Source organism: Xiphias gladius, chromosome 15 (assembly GCF_016859285.1).
Source record: "Xiphias gladius isolate SHS-SW01 ecotype Sanya breed wild chromosome 15, ASM1685928v1, whole genome shotgun sequence".
NCBI classification, from domain to species: domain Eukaryota; kingdom Metazoa; phylum Chordata; class Actinopteri; order Istiophoriformes; family Xiphiidae; genus Xiphias; species Xiphias gladius.
This window is the reverse complement of record NC_053414.1, coordinates 23,507,290-23,524,570: the sequence shown is the minus strand read 5'-3', so window position 1 is coordinate 23,524,570 and position 17,281 is coordinate 23,507,290. Positions and strand designations below refer to the sequence as shown.

At 38.0% G+C, this 17,281-nt stretch overlaps 1 protein-coding gene across 1 annotated transcript; it reads left to right on the top strand.

Moving 5' to 3' along the window:
* The first annotated feature begins 1,708 nt into the window (after positions 1-1,708).
* On the top strand, positions 1,709-16,925 carry LOC120800738. The gene is made up of 17 exons (XM_040147034.1): positions 1,709-1,951; positions 2,067-2,390; positions 3,005-3,132; positions 4,205-5,305; positions 5,961-6,272; positions 6,553-6,597; positions 6,728-6,835; positions 7,449-7,771; positions 8,853-8,929; positions 11,292-11,344; positions 11,462-11,518; positions 12,620-12,946; positions 13,098-13,505; positions 14,171-14,404; positions 14,601-14,693; positions 14,792-14,850; positions 14,940-16,925. Exons 4-17 carry the CDS (start codon positions 5,257-5,259, stop codon positions 15,096-15,098), a joined length of 2,304 nt encoding a protein of 767 aa, XP_040002968.1. The 5' UTR covers positions 1,709-1,951; positions 2,067-2,390; positions 3,005-3,132; positions 4,205-5,256; the 3' UTR covers positions 15,099-16,925.
* The last annotated feature ends 356 nt before the right edge of the window (positions 16,926-17,281 follow it).

Here is a 17,281-nt window from a genome sequence, read left to right as displayed (position 1 = left end):
ATTCTTGTTCTTGTTTGTTCTTCAGCTTTCTTGGTCATTTGAACTCACAAACTACTTTAATAAATTGATCTTTAACACACACACACACACACGTGTGTGTGTGTGTGTGTGTGTGTGTATTTGTCTGTGAGGATGCATTTACATATTTTTATGTGTGTTTACAGTTAATGAGAGCATGTAAGTAAGGAGAAGTGGCCTTCAGTCAGTGGCGGTTATAAGACGTGTCGGCGCTTTGAAATACACATCTGCATTTTTGGGCTGATATGTATAAGTTATAGGTTCAGGCTTTGGTGACTCCTAGTGGTCATATAAATGAAGATACCGTGGCAGACAGTACTGCACACTGATATAACCCACCAAATAAGGATTTCCTGTACATTACTGTAAAACTGTGAAACATATTGTCTCCTGTTTAATATGGGACAATTCCACATTGATACCTAATTCATAATGAAGTGCAGAGAAAGGGTGTCTAGGGATTACTTGCTTTGACAGTGTAACAAAAGACACTTCTTGAATTTTCATGTTATAAAAATCGGAAATCTATGAATGCATACAAGCCGTGATGCAAGGTTTAAACAGAGAAGGGGCAGACAGTGAAAGAAAAAAGAAAGATTCAAATTCAAATTTCTTTCGGTCTTTCACAACAAATTAATATGTGTTGTGGCGCCAGTCCTGAACCCATCTTTCACATTTCATTTTTAAACAACCTTGATATCACTCTTGATGTGCTTGTCACTGGAATGTTAAACAAGTATTACGGCCTGTTGTTGTTACACAGATCAGATCTTGTTAAAAATGCATGTTAAAATACAGACAATGACAGGCAACCCTTTTTAATGAAGCATACTTTATAAATGTATAAAACATGTACAGGGCAAGTGTTGTTTGTTTATTCATTTAAATATTTATTTAGTTTTTGGCAACTTGAGGGCTGCCGAGCAAGCTGTATGGCGAATGTGTTAGCCTAGAGCTGCCTATCTCCACATGCAGCAAACAGTGAGCAGCTTTAACATTGATTTGGAGTCTTGTTTCTGGCAACCTGGCTTATTTGCTGTCTTTTAGCTTTGTTTTTGTCTCCACCAACTCCTTAGAAAAATATCTTGCTCTTTATCACCTAAATGCTCCACTGTGTTCACTAGTTAGAGACTGCTACTGCTGGGCAGTTAGCATACAGTTAGTTTATTAAAGAAAACTGAAAGAGTTTCCTGCTGTGGCTAGCATCAGCTCTAATGAGAGTGGTGAGAATATTTCATTACAGTGAAGTTGCAGGCTATAAAACAAACCAGTGGGATGCTAAAAAGGTCCATAGAGCTACTAACTGCATAGTGTGGTGATCCGTCACCACAAGTGAAACCATTCACATGATACAAAGTCATTTGGTCCAGCGTCAGTAGAAAAATATTGATTGCTATAGCTTTAATTGTTAATTAATCATTTATTTATAAATTGCAGGTCAGTAATTGGGTGGCACATTGTGAAAAAACCCTTTGGCTGGTGTTGATACTTCTCACATCTACATAGTAGGAAGTGGTACCAAATACTACAAGTGCAGTTTGTGATAACATGGTTTAATTACAGAGGAAGATGGGATGGCTTTGAAGGATGCAGCAGACTGAACCAAGTCTGGGTGTTTTTGTGTAGAAAATAGTCTATGAAGACACCCAGAGATCAGTTTTGAGTCACACAAGTCGCCGCAATTCACTTTCACAGGTTGAGTGTCATGTGTGGACAGGTTTCTTCATGAAAGAGGAAGAGGTTTAAACACAGAGACATGATAGCAGCAGACCTGATCACACAGATAGAATCTTTGGACCAGGTTTCTGCCTCTTCGTGCAGCTGTGGGAGAATCTGACCATGTGGACTGAAGGTAAATTGGGAGTGATGGGAGCAACCTGGATCTCATGGAGAACAACTGTAACTGTCATCATCACTGTACTGCAAACCCAAGGTGAGCTGTACCATATGGATTTAGACTTTTTAAGATGCTGTGACAGACTCAAGTTGAGTTAAACTGATTATTGAAACAAAAATAATGATGCAACTCACACAGTTTATTCTGACAGCTGTGATCAGTGCCAAACCCACAGCTGTGACCGGTGTGGAGGGTCAGACGGTGTACTTCAGATGTGAATATCCAAAACGCTGGCAGAGTAATGCTAAGTACCTCTGCTGTGTTGACCTCAGCGATAAACACCTGATATGGACAAACAAACACAACCAGTGGGAGACAAATGGACGTTTCTCTCTGTACGACAACACCACTGGAGCCTTCTTCATCATCAAGGTGACCAAACTCGTCCCAGAGGACCGCGGGACATACTGGTGTGGGGTGGACATCAGCTCACTCCCTGATCATATCGGTGTCATACAACTGAATGTGTCTCGAGGTACAGTATGTCATGTCACAGCAAAAGATCACTATGTTAACTGGTTACACATGGTCCTCAGTTATGCATATTTCTTTCAGATACATATAATAAAATCTGGTCTTTGGTTAGTGGTTAGTAGTTACTTTATGAAATAGGCAATGTGACAAGACAGATACTGTATAGTTTTACCTGGCTATCTGTGGAAAGCTGTTAAGTCAAGTAACAGAACTGATTTAAAGTCTAGCTGCTCTGACAACCAACATTTTTTATTTTTGACATTCTGTCCTTATATGTCCACCTGTTGATTGTGAAACGGCCATTCATACTGTAAATGAGAACTAACTCCAGTTACTTTTCTCACTACTCTACATGTTCCTATTTTCTGAACTTTCTATTTCTATGAAAATGATACTTTTTAGGGGTTGTTACAGGTTATTACAACTAGAGATGTAGTTTTTGTAAACTTATTATCTTTTTGGTGCCTTTTTAAAACAAGCAACAATTTTATGTGTGTGTGTGTGTGTGTGTGTGTGTGTGTGTGTGTGTGTGTGTGTGTGTGTGTGTGTGTGTGTGTGTGTGTGTGTGAGGGAGTCCTCTGCCAAGTAAACTTCACTTGTCGTTCTTTCCTGCAGAGCTCAACATGCCGCTGTTCCTGACTGCAGTGATGTGTGTGGCAGCGATGGTGTTTGTGTGTCTGTTTACACTTTGTCTTCTGCGGGCTGTTAAACACCAAAGATCAGGCCCACGCCAGGATAGGGAGGTTTGTGCGTGACAGAGACTTTTTTTAGCCATGCTAGCAGCGTGGCTCTAGTGATGGCAATGTCCTTCGATCAGTCCACCACTATTGGATGGATTACCATTAAATCTGGTACACCCATTCATTTGCCTCTCAGGATGAATTGTTATAACTTTGGTGATACTTGGAGTTTTCACCAAAATTATCAGGTCAAAAGTTCAATTTGTCCACTGCTTTGGTTTTATGACCAAATACCTGTAAAACTAATGATATTCCCATCATCTTGAGCTGTACTTTGTGTTTACTGATGATTAGCTCGTTAACATGTCAACACGCTAAACTAAGATGGCGAAAGTAGAAAAGATTGTACATATTTAACATCAAAATGTTATGTTTGTCATTGTGAGCATGTTAGCATTTTGATGTTAGCATTTAGCTCAAAGCACTAAGCTGCTAGCTTCGATGTCGATGACATTGTCTGGAGTTGCCCTTTCACAGACATAGCACACAACAGCAGATCCTCCGTGTCAGTTTAGGCAATCGGTGGCGCCAGGGTAGAGCATGCAGGAGGCAGGACATGACCCAAAAGGTACGCTGCGGAAATCGCAGTGTTATGTTCACATCATAAACAACCAAATCTCTTGCTATTCCTTGTATTTGTCTGAGGATTTTGGTGTTGGCCCTTATCAACAGAGGTTCCTGAAACTTGTCTCTCCAGCTCGACAATTTTGACGGTGTCTTTGTGTAAATTATCCTTCTTCTTCACCCTCAGATGTTTGTATTCTTCCGGTTTCGCGCCAGTCGCATGATAGAAACGTCATCAACATTCCCACCCACTCGCTGTAAATTCTCCAGACAATGACTTGCTCTATTCACACCTCGGCTCAATCGGACATTACGCAGACTTTGTAATAGGGAGCTGGCAGGGTAAAGTCTGTTTAATGTCCGGTGCATGTGTGAAAGCATTTTTAGTTTTGTCTGCCTACTAAAAATACCACAGTAAATACAGTAAATACTAACAAAATTTCATAAAGAGAGTAATTTGATCTCATGCAAGAAGCAGTTCACTTTCAGCAGGTTTGTGTTCACTCCACAGACATCATGTGACTATGAGACAATAATGACTGGTGTGGGAACTGGGCCAGAACTCCACTGCACCTCTTCGGCTCCAGACGGTGCTGATCTTTCAGCTGTACCAATGCCACCCCCTGATCTCTGCACCCACTTCACATCAAAGCAGCAGGAGTCCGCTGTCAATCTCGGCCCCGGTGAATATGTTGATGTGGATGTACCAGGGCACTTCTGCCAGTACCATCATCTGGATCTCAGCCGGCTGGAGGAGCACGTCTATTACAGCCTTCGTGGAAAAAGCAGTCCTAAAAAATGACATCTGGGAGTTGAATAGCAGATTAACTGTTTGACTATAATTTACGTTTATTTACTACTTGGGTCTTATTTTTGAAGTTTTGGCCATCGTTTCCATCAGTCAATATAGATTTCTACTTGCTGATTTATCTTGTTGAGTAAAGTATTAGAGTGTTATCAATGATAGGAATGGTGGCCAAAACTGCATCAATGAGATCAAGGTTTCAATAAACCAGAATTATACTTTACTGTGCGTGGATGAAAGAAAAGTTGACCAATTCAAAAGTTAACAACTCAGGATCTTTAGCAAGTCAAGTATTTACAATGTACATTTTTGCTGTGTTTTGTTATTTCTAGATGAAAATGTGCCATTTTTCATGGCCCAAAGAAAAGGAAAAACTGAAAAGAGAGACCCCAGTCTGAGCAGGAATCTCAACTTGTCAGCTGACAAACTCCACCCAGACGAGTAGTGTGTCATGTAGCTTTATGATAAATTTCACCATAAATAAACCAGGTGATCATATCTGAGGGTGTTTACGTGGTACTTGTTTACTGGACTATTACCTCTTAAACATTCACTATGGGTCCGGCGGGAGATGGGAGGGATTTTCTGATGCTTCTATAATGTTCTGCGTGGGTTTGGTGAGGAGTGTAGACAGAGGAAGCTGCCTAAACATAGGAAGTGCAATAATAAAGAGGAACCTATGACAGAGACAAGAGCTGTAATTCATTTAGTGTTGAAATAATAAAAAAAACAAGGAAAGTAACAGACGTAAAAATAGTATGAGTAGCATGGAGATGACTTTCCTCATTTTGGTCTCTCTTCTGGGAGGTATGTTTAGTGAGATTTACTACGTTGTCTCTCCGTCTCTCTGTTTTGCATGTTTGTGGTTTTGACTGTTTTTCTTGTTTTTCTTAACTTACTTTCCTGATTTTATTAGAGGGACCAGTGCTGCCTCCTGACTCACAGTAATTCCTATTGACTTGCTGTGTTTTTTTAAACTTTGTTGACATTTAAAACACTTTGAGTGGGCTGGAAATACTGAGATTTGTAGGTGCTGTTGAGAGCTGTAACAAAAGTAAGAGAGTGTACCTTTAAAGCAGCTGTCCCCAACCACAAAACGACTGTCATGGTTAAAAAATACAAAGCGTACTACATAATATTCTTGTTATGTTTTCAGACTTCTCAAACACCTATTTTTTTGTGAAATACTGCCTAGCTTTACCTCTTGAGGCCTCTTAAAATATTCAAATTAAAGAGTCAAAACAGAATAAACTGCCAACCACTCATAAACATAGTGAATCTTTGTCAGTGGGACACTAATAGCTTAAAAGGTTGAGAACCACTGCTTTACAGAACAAGGTAAGTCTATCAGGTTGGTATGAGAGTGTAATATGCAGTAAATATGCAGAAACTAATTTGGTCAACTGCCGGTTGAAAACTCAATGAAGATCTGAATTTGTTGCTGTCTATGTGTTTCGTGCAGGATTATGGGAGACTGGAGCTGTGTCAGTAACCGGAGAGGTGGGACAGGAGATCCCAATAACATGCACTCACGCCAATGCATTTTCCAACGTCAAATATTTCTGCAAGGAAGCGTGTACAAATGAAGACGTCCTAATAACTTCCAGAGGAGAGAATAAAGATTCACAGAGGAAGTACAGTATTGAAGATAAAGGAAACACATTTGTGGTGACTATCTCTAGTCTGACAGAGGATGACTCTGGAACTTACTGGTGTGGAATAGAAAGGGTTGGTTTGGACACATACAATCAAGTAGTCCTCACAGTTATAAAGGGTGAGTTGAGTCAGAACTGTATAAGAATAGCGTTTTTGACATTGTTATTATTCATTACATACAAGAAGTGATGAATAAGCTTTGTTTCATTTACTTTTCACTATATTGTGATCGATATTTCACAACACTCACTGTCTTAAACTGTCTGTCTTTTCTGCAACAGAAGAAATATATTACAGGAAAGAAATTAGACTCTAACACAGCAGACAAAATGTGACTGAGAGACAAGACAAAAAACAAAATTAACATGCATTAATTATTTCTTTTTTCTTTCTTTCAGCAGGCGTACAGGACGCTGACGATAACTTGCCACATTCAATTACAAGTGAGGGAATTAATACTAGTGCATCACATCCTCGTAGGCTGATGTCTGGGAGTGTGTAGATATGTAGGTGTGTGAGAGACAGTCCTGAGTTATACATCATCACTGAGACATGATGTTGTCTTTTTTTCAGAGAAGCTGGTATATATCGGAGCAGGTCTTGGATTGGTTTTGCTGGCTCTGGCGATATTACTGCTCATATTCTTCAGACATCGGAACAGAGACATTGGCGCATCTTCTGGTATAAAACAAACAGACTCATTTAAGAATGTTTTCAGAATATGACGGCAATTTCAAGCCCCCATGGTAGAAAACGCCCAGAATCACTGCAACAGCCACACCAAACACCCCAGCAATGGCCTAGCATCACTATAACAAGTACCTGCCAACCATCTCATGAAGCCCTAACAACTCTCAGAGAGCCATAGCAACCACTTAGCAACCACTTATAAAACACACTAGCAACGACTACAAGCAACCACCCAAGGATGTATTATAAGAACTGGGCATTGGACTCAAAGATCTTATTTTTGATAGGGGGTCATTTTAATTACGTTATATACTGCTCCGTAGCTTAATTTATTATGATACATGATAATTCATTAGTTCATTAGATTTTTTATTAATAATCTGACTCTGCAAAGTAACTAAAGCTGTTAAATAAATATATTGGAGTAGAATGATAAAATAGCATGAAATAGAAATAGTCAAGTAAAGTGCAAGTTTCTCAGAACTGTAAATGTAAAACGTTACTTTCCTGTGCTGATTGTTTTTCAGAAGGTCAAAGTGAAAATTGTAATTTTAATTTCACAGGAATTTAAAATTTTGTCAATATATCATTGCTCTCCACACAGGAAAGGACGATAACATAGTCTATGCAACACCATCCAGCCTGAAACAAGACGCACACCATATCACCACTGCCTCCTCAACAGCTAATAAGCACGAAGACACGGACGGCAGGACCATAGGCATCTTCAGCTCGTCGGCCGGTCAGGCCCAAGATACCAGCAGAGACTACGCCAGAGAGGCTCAGAACCAACCAGACAGCCTGTTTTACTCCACTGTCAGCTTCAACAAACACAAGGACTATCGCAGTGTCACACCTCCCGCTGCAGCGGTCACATACTCCACGATTGCACAAATATCAGCAGACAAATCCGAAGTCTATTGCAATGTCTAGATAACTGCTGATCATCTTCGAAGTGACATGCCACATCTTCTTCTGCTGTTAGAGTGTGTGTTATGCTAAACGGCAAATACCCATTGCAAGGAGCAACCATACATTTCTGAGACTAAATTCATAGGTTGTTGTACATATTGTATTTAAATAATTCTGAATTAATTTATTTCAAGCAGGACAGATATTATGAGACAGAGGTAGATAACATAAAAATAATTCATGAAAATTATACATCATGTCCATTAGATTTTAGATTTTACTGCAATAAAAAAAAATGTCTCTGTATATTTTTGTATTTTTCCATGACCATCTGTTTGCGGTTGATTATACTGAAGAAGTGAAACATGTTAACACCCACCATATACCTACAATTAGTACCACACACACACCTCTTAGATGAGACAGAAACTAAGACTGTGATATTAGGAAAGAGGCTCATATCAAGTTCTCAGTAATATGAACCGTCTCACCCAGAGCTCAAACTTAACTTACCAAAACTTTATGATTATCAACAGAACTTCCTGTTCATTATGGGGCTGCAGTAGTGTTTTTTTTTTTTTTTTTTAAAGAATGAATGTCTGTGGTTGAATTTAAACTTAGTGAGATGGACTGAGAGCTGGTGAAGGGCAGAGAAAGTGGAAGACGCAAAAGGAAACTTAAAATGAATTTAACAAAGAGGAAATTTAACAATGAGGAAAATGCTTCTTGTCAGCATTTGGCTGTTCTCTGGTGATTACTGAACACATCACATGCCAGTTTCTAAATTACATCCCTACAGTGTTGATAAAAAGATCTCATTAAAAACACAGATAAGTGCAAAGGAACAACACAAAAAGGGAAATACTACTTATTTGATGACACCACGAAAAGAATCCTACATGTGACCATCTATAACCTGTCCCTGAATGATGATGGGGCATAATGGTGTGAGATAGATGCATACACAGTTAATCCTAAAAAAGAAACCAAGCTCAAAGTCTACAAAGGTATGTCAAAGTTAGCTATTCTCTTTCTATCTCTGCCCTTGTATTCATTCTTCTTCCCTGAACAAGTCCTCCCTGTGTTTCTTTGACAGCTCCTGCACCTGTCAAACCTGCGCCGGTCACCTCAGATCATCAAGGACCAGCAAGAACTACAGGTTATTTACACTGTGTAACTTATTGTGTTCAGAAACACCTATCTTTCAGAGAATGATTTATATACTCCATATACATCTTTATGTGGCTTAGGATGGCTGTTTATTTGAGTGTAAACAAAGATATGCTGATTCTCAGTCTGTTTTCTGTCCGTTGTCTGGCTACTTTTACTCAGTGACAGAGTTTTTTCGGGACAAATCAGAGTTCTATGGTTTTTAAAAAAAATCTTTGTTGGGGAATAGCCGACTCTTAGCCCTCCATCCAAACAGTCTTGGTAATGACACTATCTGTCATCATTGTCGCAGCTTTACTGTTTTGGGTCAATCTCACCACTTTCATAGCATAATTTTTGGCCACAGCGGAGCTTTTCAGTGAAAGGCTTTAATAAACTAGTGGAGTTAAAGTGCAGTTAAAGAGCCAGGTATTTCATCAGGTGTTAGTAGAGACTAAAAACAGAGGTAAAGGAGAGGGAATTTCAGACAGAAACACGACTCCAAATGAATAATAATGTTGCACTGTGTCCTCTGAATGTGTGAAAAGATCGTTTGTCATATTAACTTTATAAGGTAATAATACAGTATGTCAGTCTTCAGTTGGGCTGTAGCGCATTACTTAGTGATGCTTTGTAGTAATTGTATTTGATTTTTCAGTATTCTATTCTATACAAATTACTGTTACTAACTCCAGTAATGCCCCATAACTTTGACACTGAGGGCTCGACTTGTTAGCTGTCTCTCTGGGAATCAGAAGGTGGGTTGATATCAGTTCGGTCTCTCTGCGTTCAGTGGACTGGGGGAGGAGGCTAACCCCTACCAAAGGATGAGAAATGCAATTCTCAGTAATTCTAAAGTTGTCCTTTTTACGTGTTGTGTCTTCATAGCTGGCTTGCTAACATTTTCCATGAGTACACCTCATGGATGCATTATAGGAACTGGATACCGGACTCAAAGATGGCCCCCACTGACTTGAATGAAAATTCCTCACCTGGCACATAATCCAAGAAAGTTTTCTACTTTTTACTCTTTATATATTGAATTTTTAATCAGTACTGTCAACCAAATCAACCAAACATGACTAATATTAGCTAACATTAGCCACTGTAAGCTAATGGCCATATCAGACACAGGTTTGTAGGAGCAAACCCACCAAGAATTAAACAATTAAAAATGCTCCTTGCAAGTGTGATTCACCGGAATTTGAAGTTTTGTTCAGCATCGAAGTACTGTGCATATTTTATATGGATACACTACAATCCTAGCTAATTCGGCATACTTTTAATGGTGCCAATTTGCCAAAATGTAAAAAATGTAGAATAAAAAAACAGGCTATAGTTGTAAAAGTCAGCTTTTATGGAATGTAACTTGACATGATGTAATACTGACTGTAAAACATCACATTTATGTTTTAATCAGGCACCTTTTTATGTCACCCTAGCTTTGATTTCCATCGTGATGTGAAGTGTAATTATAAAAAACCTCCACATTGAGGAACATGTAAAATTAACTTCTAATAGGATGAATTTAGTAAGTTGATATTATATCCATTTCAAGGAAGTGAGGTCTGTGTATGTCTAAACTCATGTTTTAAAAGGTGAAAACGATACTCCACTTCCTGTTTTTTCTGTCTGCCATGCTAATCTCGTCAACTTTTATGTCAAAACTTGACATTTATTTGACATTTACTTCATTAGAGTTAGTTAGGTAGTTAGTTAAAGTACTTAGTCAGCAGGACAAGGTCAAACTTTAAAACAGTGCATTTTAATTGGCTAAGACTCATATTCGATGTCCAGTACAAAGGGGCATGGGTCTGAATGGCTTAAATCAAAATGTATTTCATGTGATGTAATGAGTTCTTACAATAATAAAAACAGTGCACTGTCATTTGTTTGACTTCAAATGAGACTGCACGACAGATATGCACACAGTTCATACAAGGATTATATGTTCGTGCAGGTTTTTAATCGAGCACTAAGGCAAGTTTTGAATATTCCTTTGCGCTGCGCTTTTTGTTCATCACATAATGGGTGGATTTATGTGATTTTGATCATCATTAAGGTAATTGGGAACACGTGGACACTGTTCTGTGAGGTACATATATATTAGGTTTTACATGTAAACAGATGTAGAGATTATGAGAAGCACCACAGGACTAACTACTCTAAAAATGAGTCAGCACTTTCCCTCTCTGTTTCACCCTCTCTCTCATCACAAAAAGACCTAGAGCCTCATTTAGAAATGCAAATGTTCTAAGCTATGTTCTTGAGAGAATAAAACAGGAAGATCAGAGTAGAGTGCACTGATGTCATAACAAATAGCTGTAGAGAAATTTGGCTTAATATTTGATCAATTCTGATTTAAACTATAGTAAACTGGAAAAAGCTGGACTGAGACAATGAGAATACCACTGAAAGTCATTATATACTCAATGACAGGTAATATTATTGTTCTGTTTGTGCTTGTGTCTTTGATGAGTGCGAAGTTTATTTTGGCTAAAACCTGCTGACTTAAACATAAAAATAACTTTGTTTTCTTGCATTTTTTTATGACAGCTACTGTTAGTTTCTTTTCTGTGACAGGAAATAAAGGAGAACCTGTCAGAATGAACTGTAAGTATAATAAAGATGAAAAGCGTCATGCAAAAATACTTTTGCACAGAGACATTAGTTAGTTTGTTGGATGTCAAAATAAAAATAACTAAGTAGCTAAGAACATTCACTCAGGCACTGTTTTTAAGTATTTAAAATATATGATAGAATATAATATTTTGAGGTATTTGTATTTTGAGTTTTTCTTTTTTCTGCTACTTTATAATTTTGCTCCACTACAGTTAGAGGAATGTTTTCCACACCCTACATTTATCTGACAGCTATACTTCCTAGTTACGTTGCAGCATAGTAGTTAAAATTAGCTGCCTCTTGAACTGCAAGAGTAACATGATACTTATGAATGCATATTCATGTATGATTAAATGCCCTGAAATCATGTCATTAATTCAGTTGGCCCCATTTGCTTCTTACTGTGAGTGATGGGGTTCTATATGAACACACCATGCTTGGCCAAAGTTTGAACAGTTTTGTTTACTTCACATTAGAGATTCACTTCACGTTTGTGTTTTTCGCTTTAAACCGGGTGGGGCTCTAGTTTGTCTGATGAAGCCACATCCACTCAGTCTTGATGGAACATTTTTAACAAATAATAACAAAAAATGTTTTTTTACTTTGATTGTTGCTTATTTAATATAATATAATATAATATAATATAATATAATATAATATAATATAATATAATATAATATAATATAATATAATATAATATAATATAATATAATATAATATAATATAATATAATATAATATAATATAATATAATATAATATAATATAATATAATGGCGGCCATTGTTCTGCATAACAAGTACTTTTCCTTTTGATACTTTATATATTGACTTTGAGTACATGACTTTTACATTTAATGGGCATAAAGTAAAAAATAAAATGATCTGAATACCTTGTCTACCACTGACAAAGATAGATTCTGTGTACATGATAGTCCAGAAAACAGCTGTGTGTGGTGTGGACAGGTTTTAGTAGGACTTGATCCTTCAGGTATTGGAATGTAAAGACAATTAGATTTATAAAAACTTATTACTACCTTAAGTGAAAAGGTTGGCCTTCAGTTCATGCTCAATCATGCTTCAACTCTCTGGCAGGTGAGAGTGCACAAGTGAGTCAGGCGGCACATCTTGGAGGCTCTTTTACCATCAACTGCACATATCCAAGAGGGGAAAAAAGCAAAGTGAAATACTTCTGCAAAGAGGATAAAAACTTTCACTGTATAAATTTGATATCAACATACACTTCAAATTACACAAAACTAGACAGGTTTTCTATGACAGACCATAAAGAGCAAGGAGTCTACACTGTGATCATTTCCACGCTGACCCAGGACGATGCCGGAGGATACCAGTGTGCTGTAAAAGACATGAACAATGACAGTTCCACTGATTGTTTAACTAAGATCCAGCTCCATATTTTGAGTAAGTATTGATCTTGTTTTATTCATCCTGTTTCAAAACTAACCAAAACAACACACGCTTATAAACATTTAAAAAAAAACCATTTCTACAGAAAAATATCATTTAGTGTCTAGAAAAGTGGGAGCCTTGAGCTGAACTTTCTCTGTTTTAGACTGGGATGACATTGCACCGACAGCAAAAATTCATGACACTGGGGATACTGCACAGATATTGTATCGCTATCCACACAGTCGTGTGAACAATATGAAATACCTGTGCAAGGGTGAGACTCCTTTCAGCTGTTTGCAGTTAATACAAACAACAGCAGAGGAAAGAGCTGTGGTGAAAGGCAGGTTTTATATAAGGGATAACAAGAGAAAGAAGTACTTCTATGTGTACATCAACAATCCGATCACAGCCCACTCTGGGACATACTGGTGTGGCTCTGACAGAAAATGGCACCATGCTGAATCCACCAAAATCCACCTTTTTGTAGGTGAGTACACTGAGAACATTAGTATCACACACTACTGCAGCTTGTTTATTTTGTACCTATGCACCAAGTGCAGTAAAAGGATTTGATCAGAACAAGTTTGTGTTGGAGATACTTGTACTTTACCTGAATACTTTAATTTTCTGCCAATTCTACTCTACTACCTTTATTTACAGCTACAGTTACTAGTTACTTTGCAAATTGAGATTGATCATACAGTCTATGATCAGTTTATATAATTTTATGAACTGTTACTGACAAAACTCCCAGTAGAGTAGTTAAAATGAGCTCTGTGTCGACCAGCTGCTACATTAAAGTTGTAATCCTAAAGATTTCAGTCCTGGTTGATTTGAGGACACTTGTGGTTATCATGGTAACAGCGGGTGCGTTGTAATGCTACAAACGGTGGCAAAACAGTACACTAGCGGTGAAAAGCAGGCTACAATAGGTAAGTACAGAATGTGCATACATTGAATGGCTATTGCAGAAGAAATATCAGCCATAAATAGAATCAAATATGGAGTCTGAGTTCACGAAAACCTTAAGGATTATAATTTTAAAATGTCGCTTACATGTTAATACTTTTGATATTTTAATTTTGTACTTCACTTAAGTAAGGGTTTGGCTGTAGGACTTAATAGTTTTATATTCCTGTGTTGCTAGTTTTACTTAAATAAAGGGGCTGAATACTTCTTCCATCGCTCCAAATAATAATAATGATGGGGTAAAGAACCTGGAGTGAAAAAAAAAAGGGAGATGGAGTGAGACAAGCTCCCTGCATTATAAACATATGTGTGTGTGTGCATGTGTTTTCTGTGTGCATTATTTTCATTTGTATGCTATTCTTCACATCTCTAACCTTCTGGCTTTTTACGCAACACCCACAGCTGAAAGACAGAGCCAAACCAGAAAATCGGGTCCTCCGACTACGCCAATGACAGCAGCACCATCCCAAACAACCCTCCGTGAGGACCACTCAAACTCTGGTGACCTCATCACTTTGATTCCTGCTAATAAACAGCTGCTGTTCACACCTCCCTTCATATACAAACACTTCTACTGCACCAACACACACTGAAACATCCTCTCCTTTAAGCATGAATTCTGAGGACAATGAAAAAATGAAACTCTGCTGACTGTTTTTCTTCCATAGCTGTTTCTACTTCTGTCTCTTGGTTGCAGGCATGATTGGCTATGTGGTAACGTGCTTGGCATTGTTAGTGACAGCTGTGACTGTACTAATACTGTACAGACACAAACTCCCCAGGACACAAGGTGAGGGATGGGAATTTGACTGTGAGGACTAACTCTGAATGCAAACAGATACAAAAATATCCTGCTGTTTACAACAATGCAAATGTTCTTTGTCTTAGCGTGTTGTGCTTCAGGGGGATCATCAGAGCAGAGCCCAAACGTTGGACAAAACACAGAGGTGTGTGTCTGCGTGTGTTACTGTGTTTATGAGTTTGCATACGTGTACCACACCTGCATCAGTAACACCGCTCCCCTTCTCCTCCCCAGGAAAATCGTGGAGATCACGATTATGAGGACATACAGGAGCAGAACCAGGAGGCAAGCTCAGGAGGCATACTGTCGACAGTTTATGCCATTGTCAACCCTCCCACAGAGCAGATCCACTATGCCAGCATCAGTTTCCAGATGCACTCTGTCAAAGTCTAAACAGACAGAAATGCACATCCTGACAGATAAAAAATGGCACATTGCCCTGTGACTACTCCTCTATCAGTCTGACTCAGGGCAGTACCCATCCTCTTATTCCACAAGGCTGGGCAAACCATGATATAGTGAGTCTTTTAATGTATATTTGCCATGTAACATGCAGTGAAGGATTTAAATTTTTTTCCTATGTATATATATACGATCCATACACTCAAAATATATGGGGAAATGTTCATCAGCTTTCAATCTATCACTTAGTTTGGTTACATTTTTGAGTGATGGACCCTGTTGCGTAATTAAGAGTTAGCTGGTTTGTATCTATTACGGCTGTGTAACCAATAACATGACATATAGATGTGAATATTACTGTAAATATACTCTGATTATGACAATTAGAAATCCCGCTGTCTGTAGTTTGAGTCAGTCCTTGTCAGCAAAAACTTGATTGCTATATAAAAGCTTAATGTTCTACTTTACTTCAGGAGGCACAAAAATGTAATCAGGGTTATAAGGTAAACAGAAAGTTGGGTAATCGTACCAGTAAGAAGGCTACATGATGCACCACTTTTCCCCAGAGGGTCATGAAAATAACCCCTATAAGGAAGTAAGTTACTGGTTATTGGTTTCACCTCAGCAGCTGATTCAGAGATAACAGAATGATGCACTCATTGATTATTATGTAGGTTCATAGATCTAATTTATAACTTAGACCTAACTTATCATTAAACATTAGCAAGAAGGCAGGCTGTTCTTAAATAACTGATCATAATCTATATATATATATATATATACCTGATATATATTAAATATTCAGTTAATGATTTATTTATTAGAAATAGTTCCGGATTTGCCCCCTTACTTATTTGTTGGTAACTACTCACATAACTTGGATATTGTTTATAGAGTTTGCTTTTTCAATATTGAGTATACCTCCAGAGAGGTTAAATCTCATCATCTGATAAAATAATAAAGGATAGTGAAGCAGACACAAATGTGATACTTCACAGTACCTGTAGGATCAGTTGGTGAAGAAACCACGACAGCAAATGTGAATACACTGAGTCTTTCTTCATTACATTTCACAGGCAGTCAAACGACATTGCTACTCTCTACTATTTCTATAAAACATATGAATGTTGTTGTTCTCAGTGAAGAAATATAATTTCACTCCTGATGCGGTCTTAAAATGATGAAAGCGCAGATTTGGTTATGGGACTTGAGCACTGTCAGGCGACTGTGGCATGTTCTGTTGAAGCTCACGGGGGACGAACAGCCTTCATTTTGTATACAGGATATTTATTATCAAATGATTAAATACAGTATATCTAGTAAGATGAGAGTTATTTCTTGTTTTGCTCTGCAGTACCCTCTTGTGGCTGATTTTGTGATCAGTTAGTGATTGGATGGATTGACTACTTTCCGCAGCTCCCACAGTCACGTCTACTGGCATCGACTATGCCCTCCACCAGACACTGAGAAAAACCCTGTTTGTCATGACACGCTCACCTTTCATACGATTATTATTTTGTAACTTACAGCATGTATCTATTTTTGCTTAATAATTCCAAAAAGTCGGGTTTATTGCCAGAAGTACAGACACAGAGGCACATACAAGCCTCGGGTGTAAGGCAGGGGGGAGACGAGTTGCCCGCTCGAGGTCGGGGGACCCCAGAACAACTCTCAGTCCATATCACATTAAACAATGAAAGTAAAACGTAAGCGAAGTGAAGAATATTAGGGGAAAGCTGTTCATGAGGCTACAGTAAAATTGTAATTTAGAAAAAAATGTCATAATATTTTGTTACTAAAGTCATAGGGTGTAGACTCATTTGGGGCAAAAATTCTAGCAGTTTTTTTTACCTTTTAAGTCACTGTATGCATGCACCACCATTTTGACACTCACCACCTGTTTATCACTCTGTCACAACTAATGTCTCTCCAATAAATCGCTTTATTTCATTGTGGAAGAAACAAAACGTGTAAATTCTCCAAAACAAGACCAAGGCAGTGTTTGCAATAAAAGCACACAGCTTCTCACTAAAATATGACCATATGATAAATGATCATATGTGATTATGAAAAATGATCACCGTATAAACATGGTAAATGAGAAACACTGGCCTGTCTCGAGAAAAAGTCTGTTTTTTCCCTCTAGTGAGTACGGTAAGTAGACTTTATACAAT

Excerpts from the sequence above, each read along its gene's own strand:
- LOC120800738 (XM_040147034.1), top strand. The coding sequence starts at position 5,257 with ATGAGTAGCATGGAGATGACTTTCCTCATTTTGGTCTCTCTTCTGGGA. Across the intron at positions 7,772-8,852 it reads AATCCGAAGTCTATTGCAAT|CTCCTGCACCTGTCAAACCT; the intron begins GTCTAGATAACT and ends TTTCTTTGACAG. Across the intron at positions 14,694-14,791 it reads CAAACTCCCCAGGACACAAG|CGTGTTGTGCTTCAGGGGGA; the intron begins GTGAGGGATGGG and ends TCTTTGTCTTAG.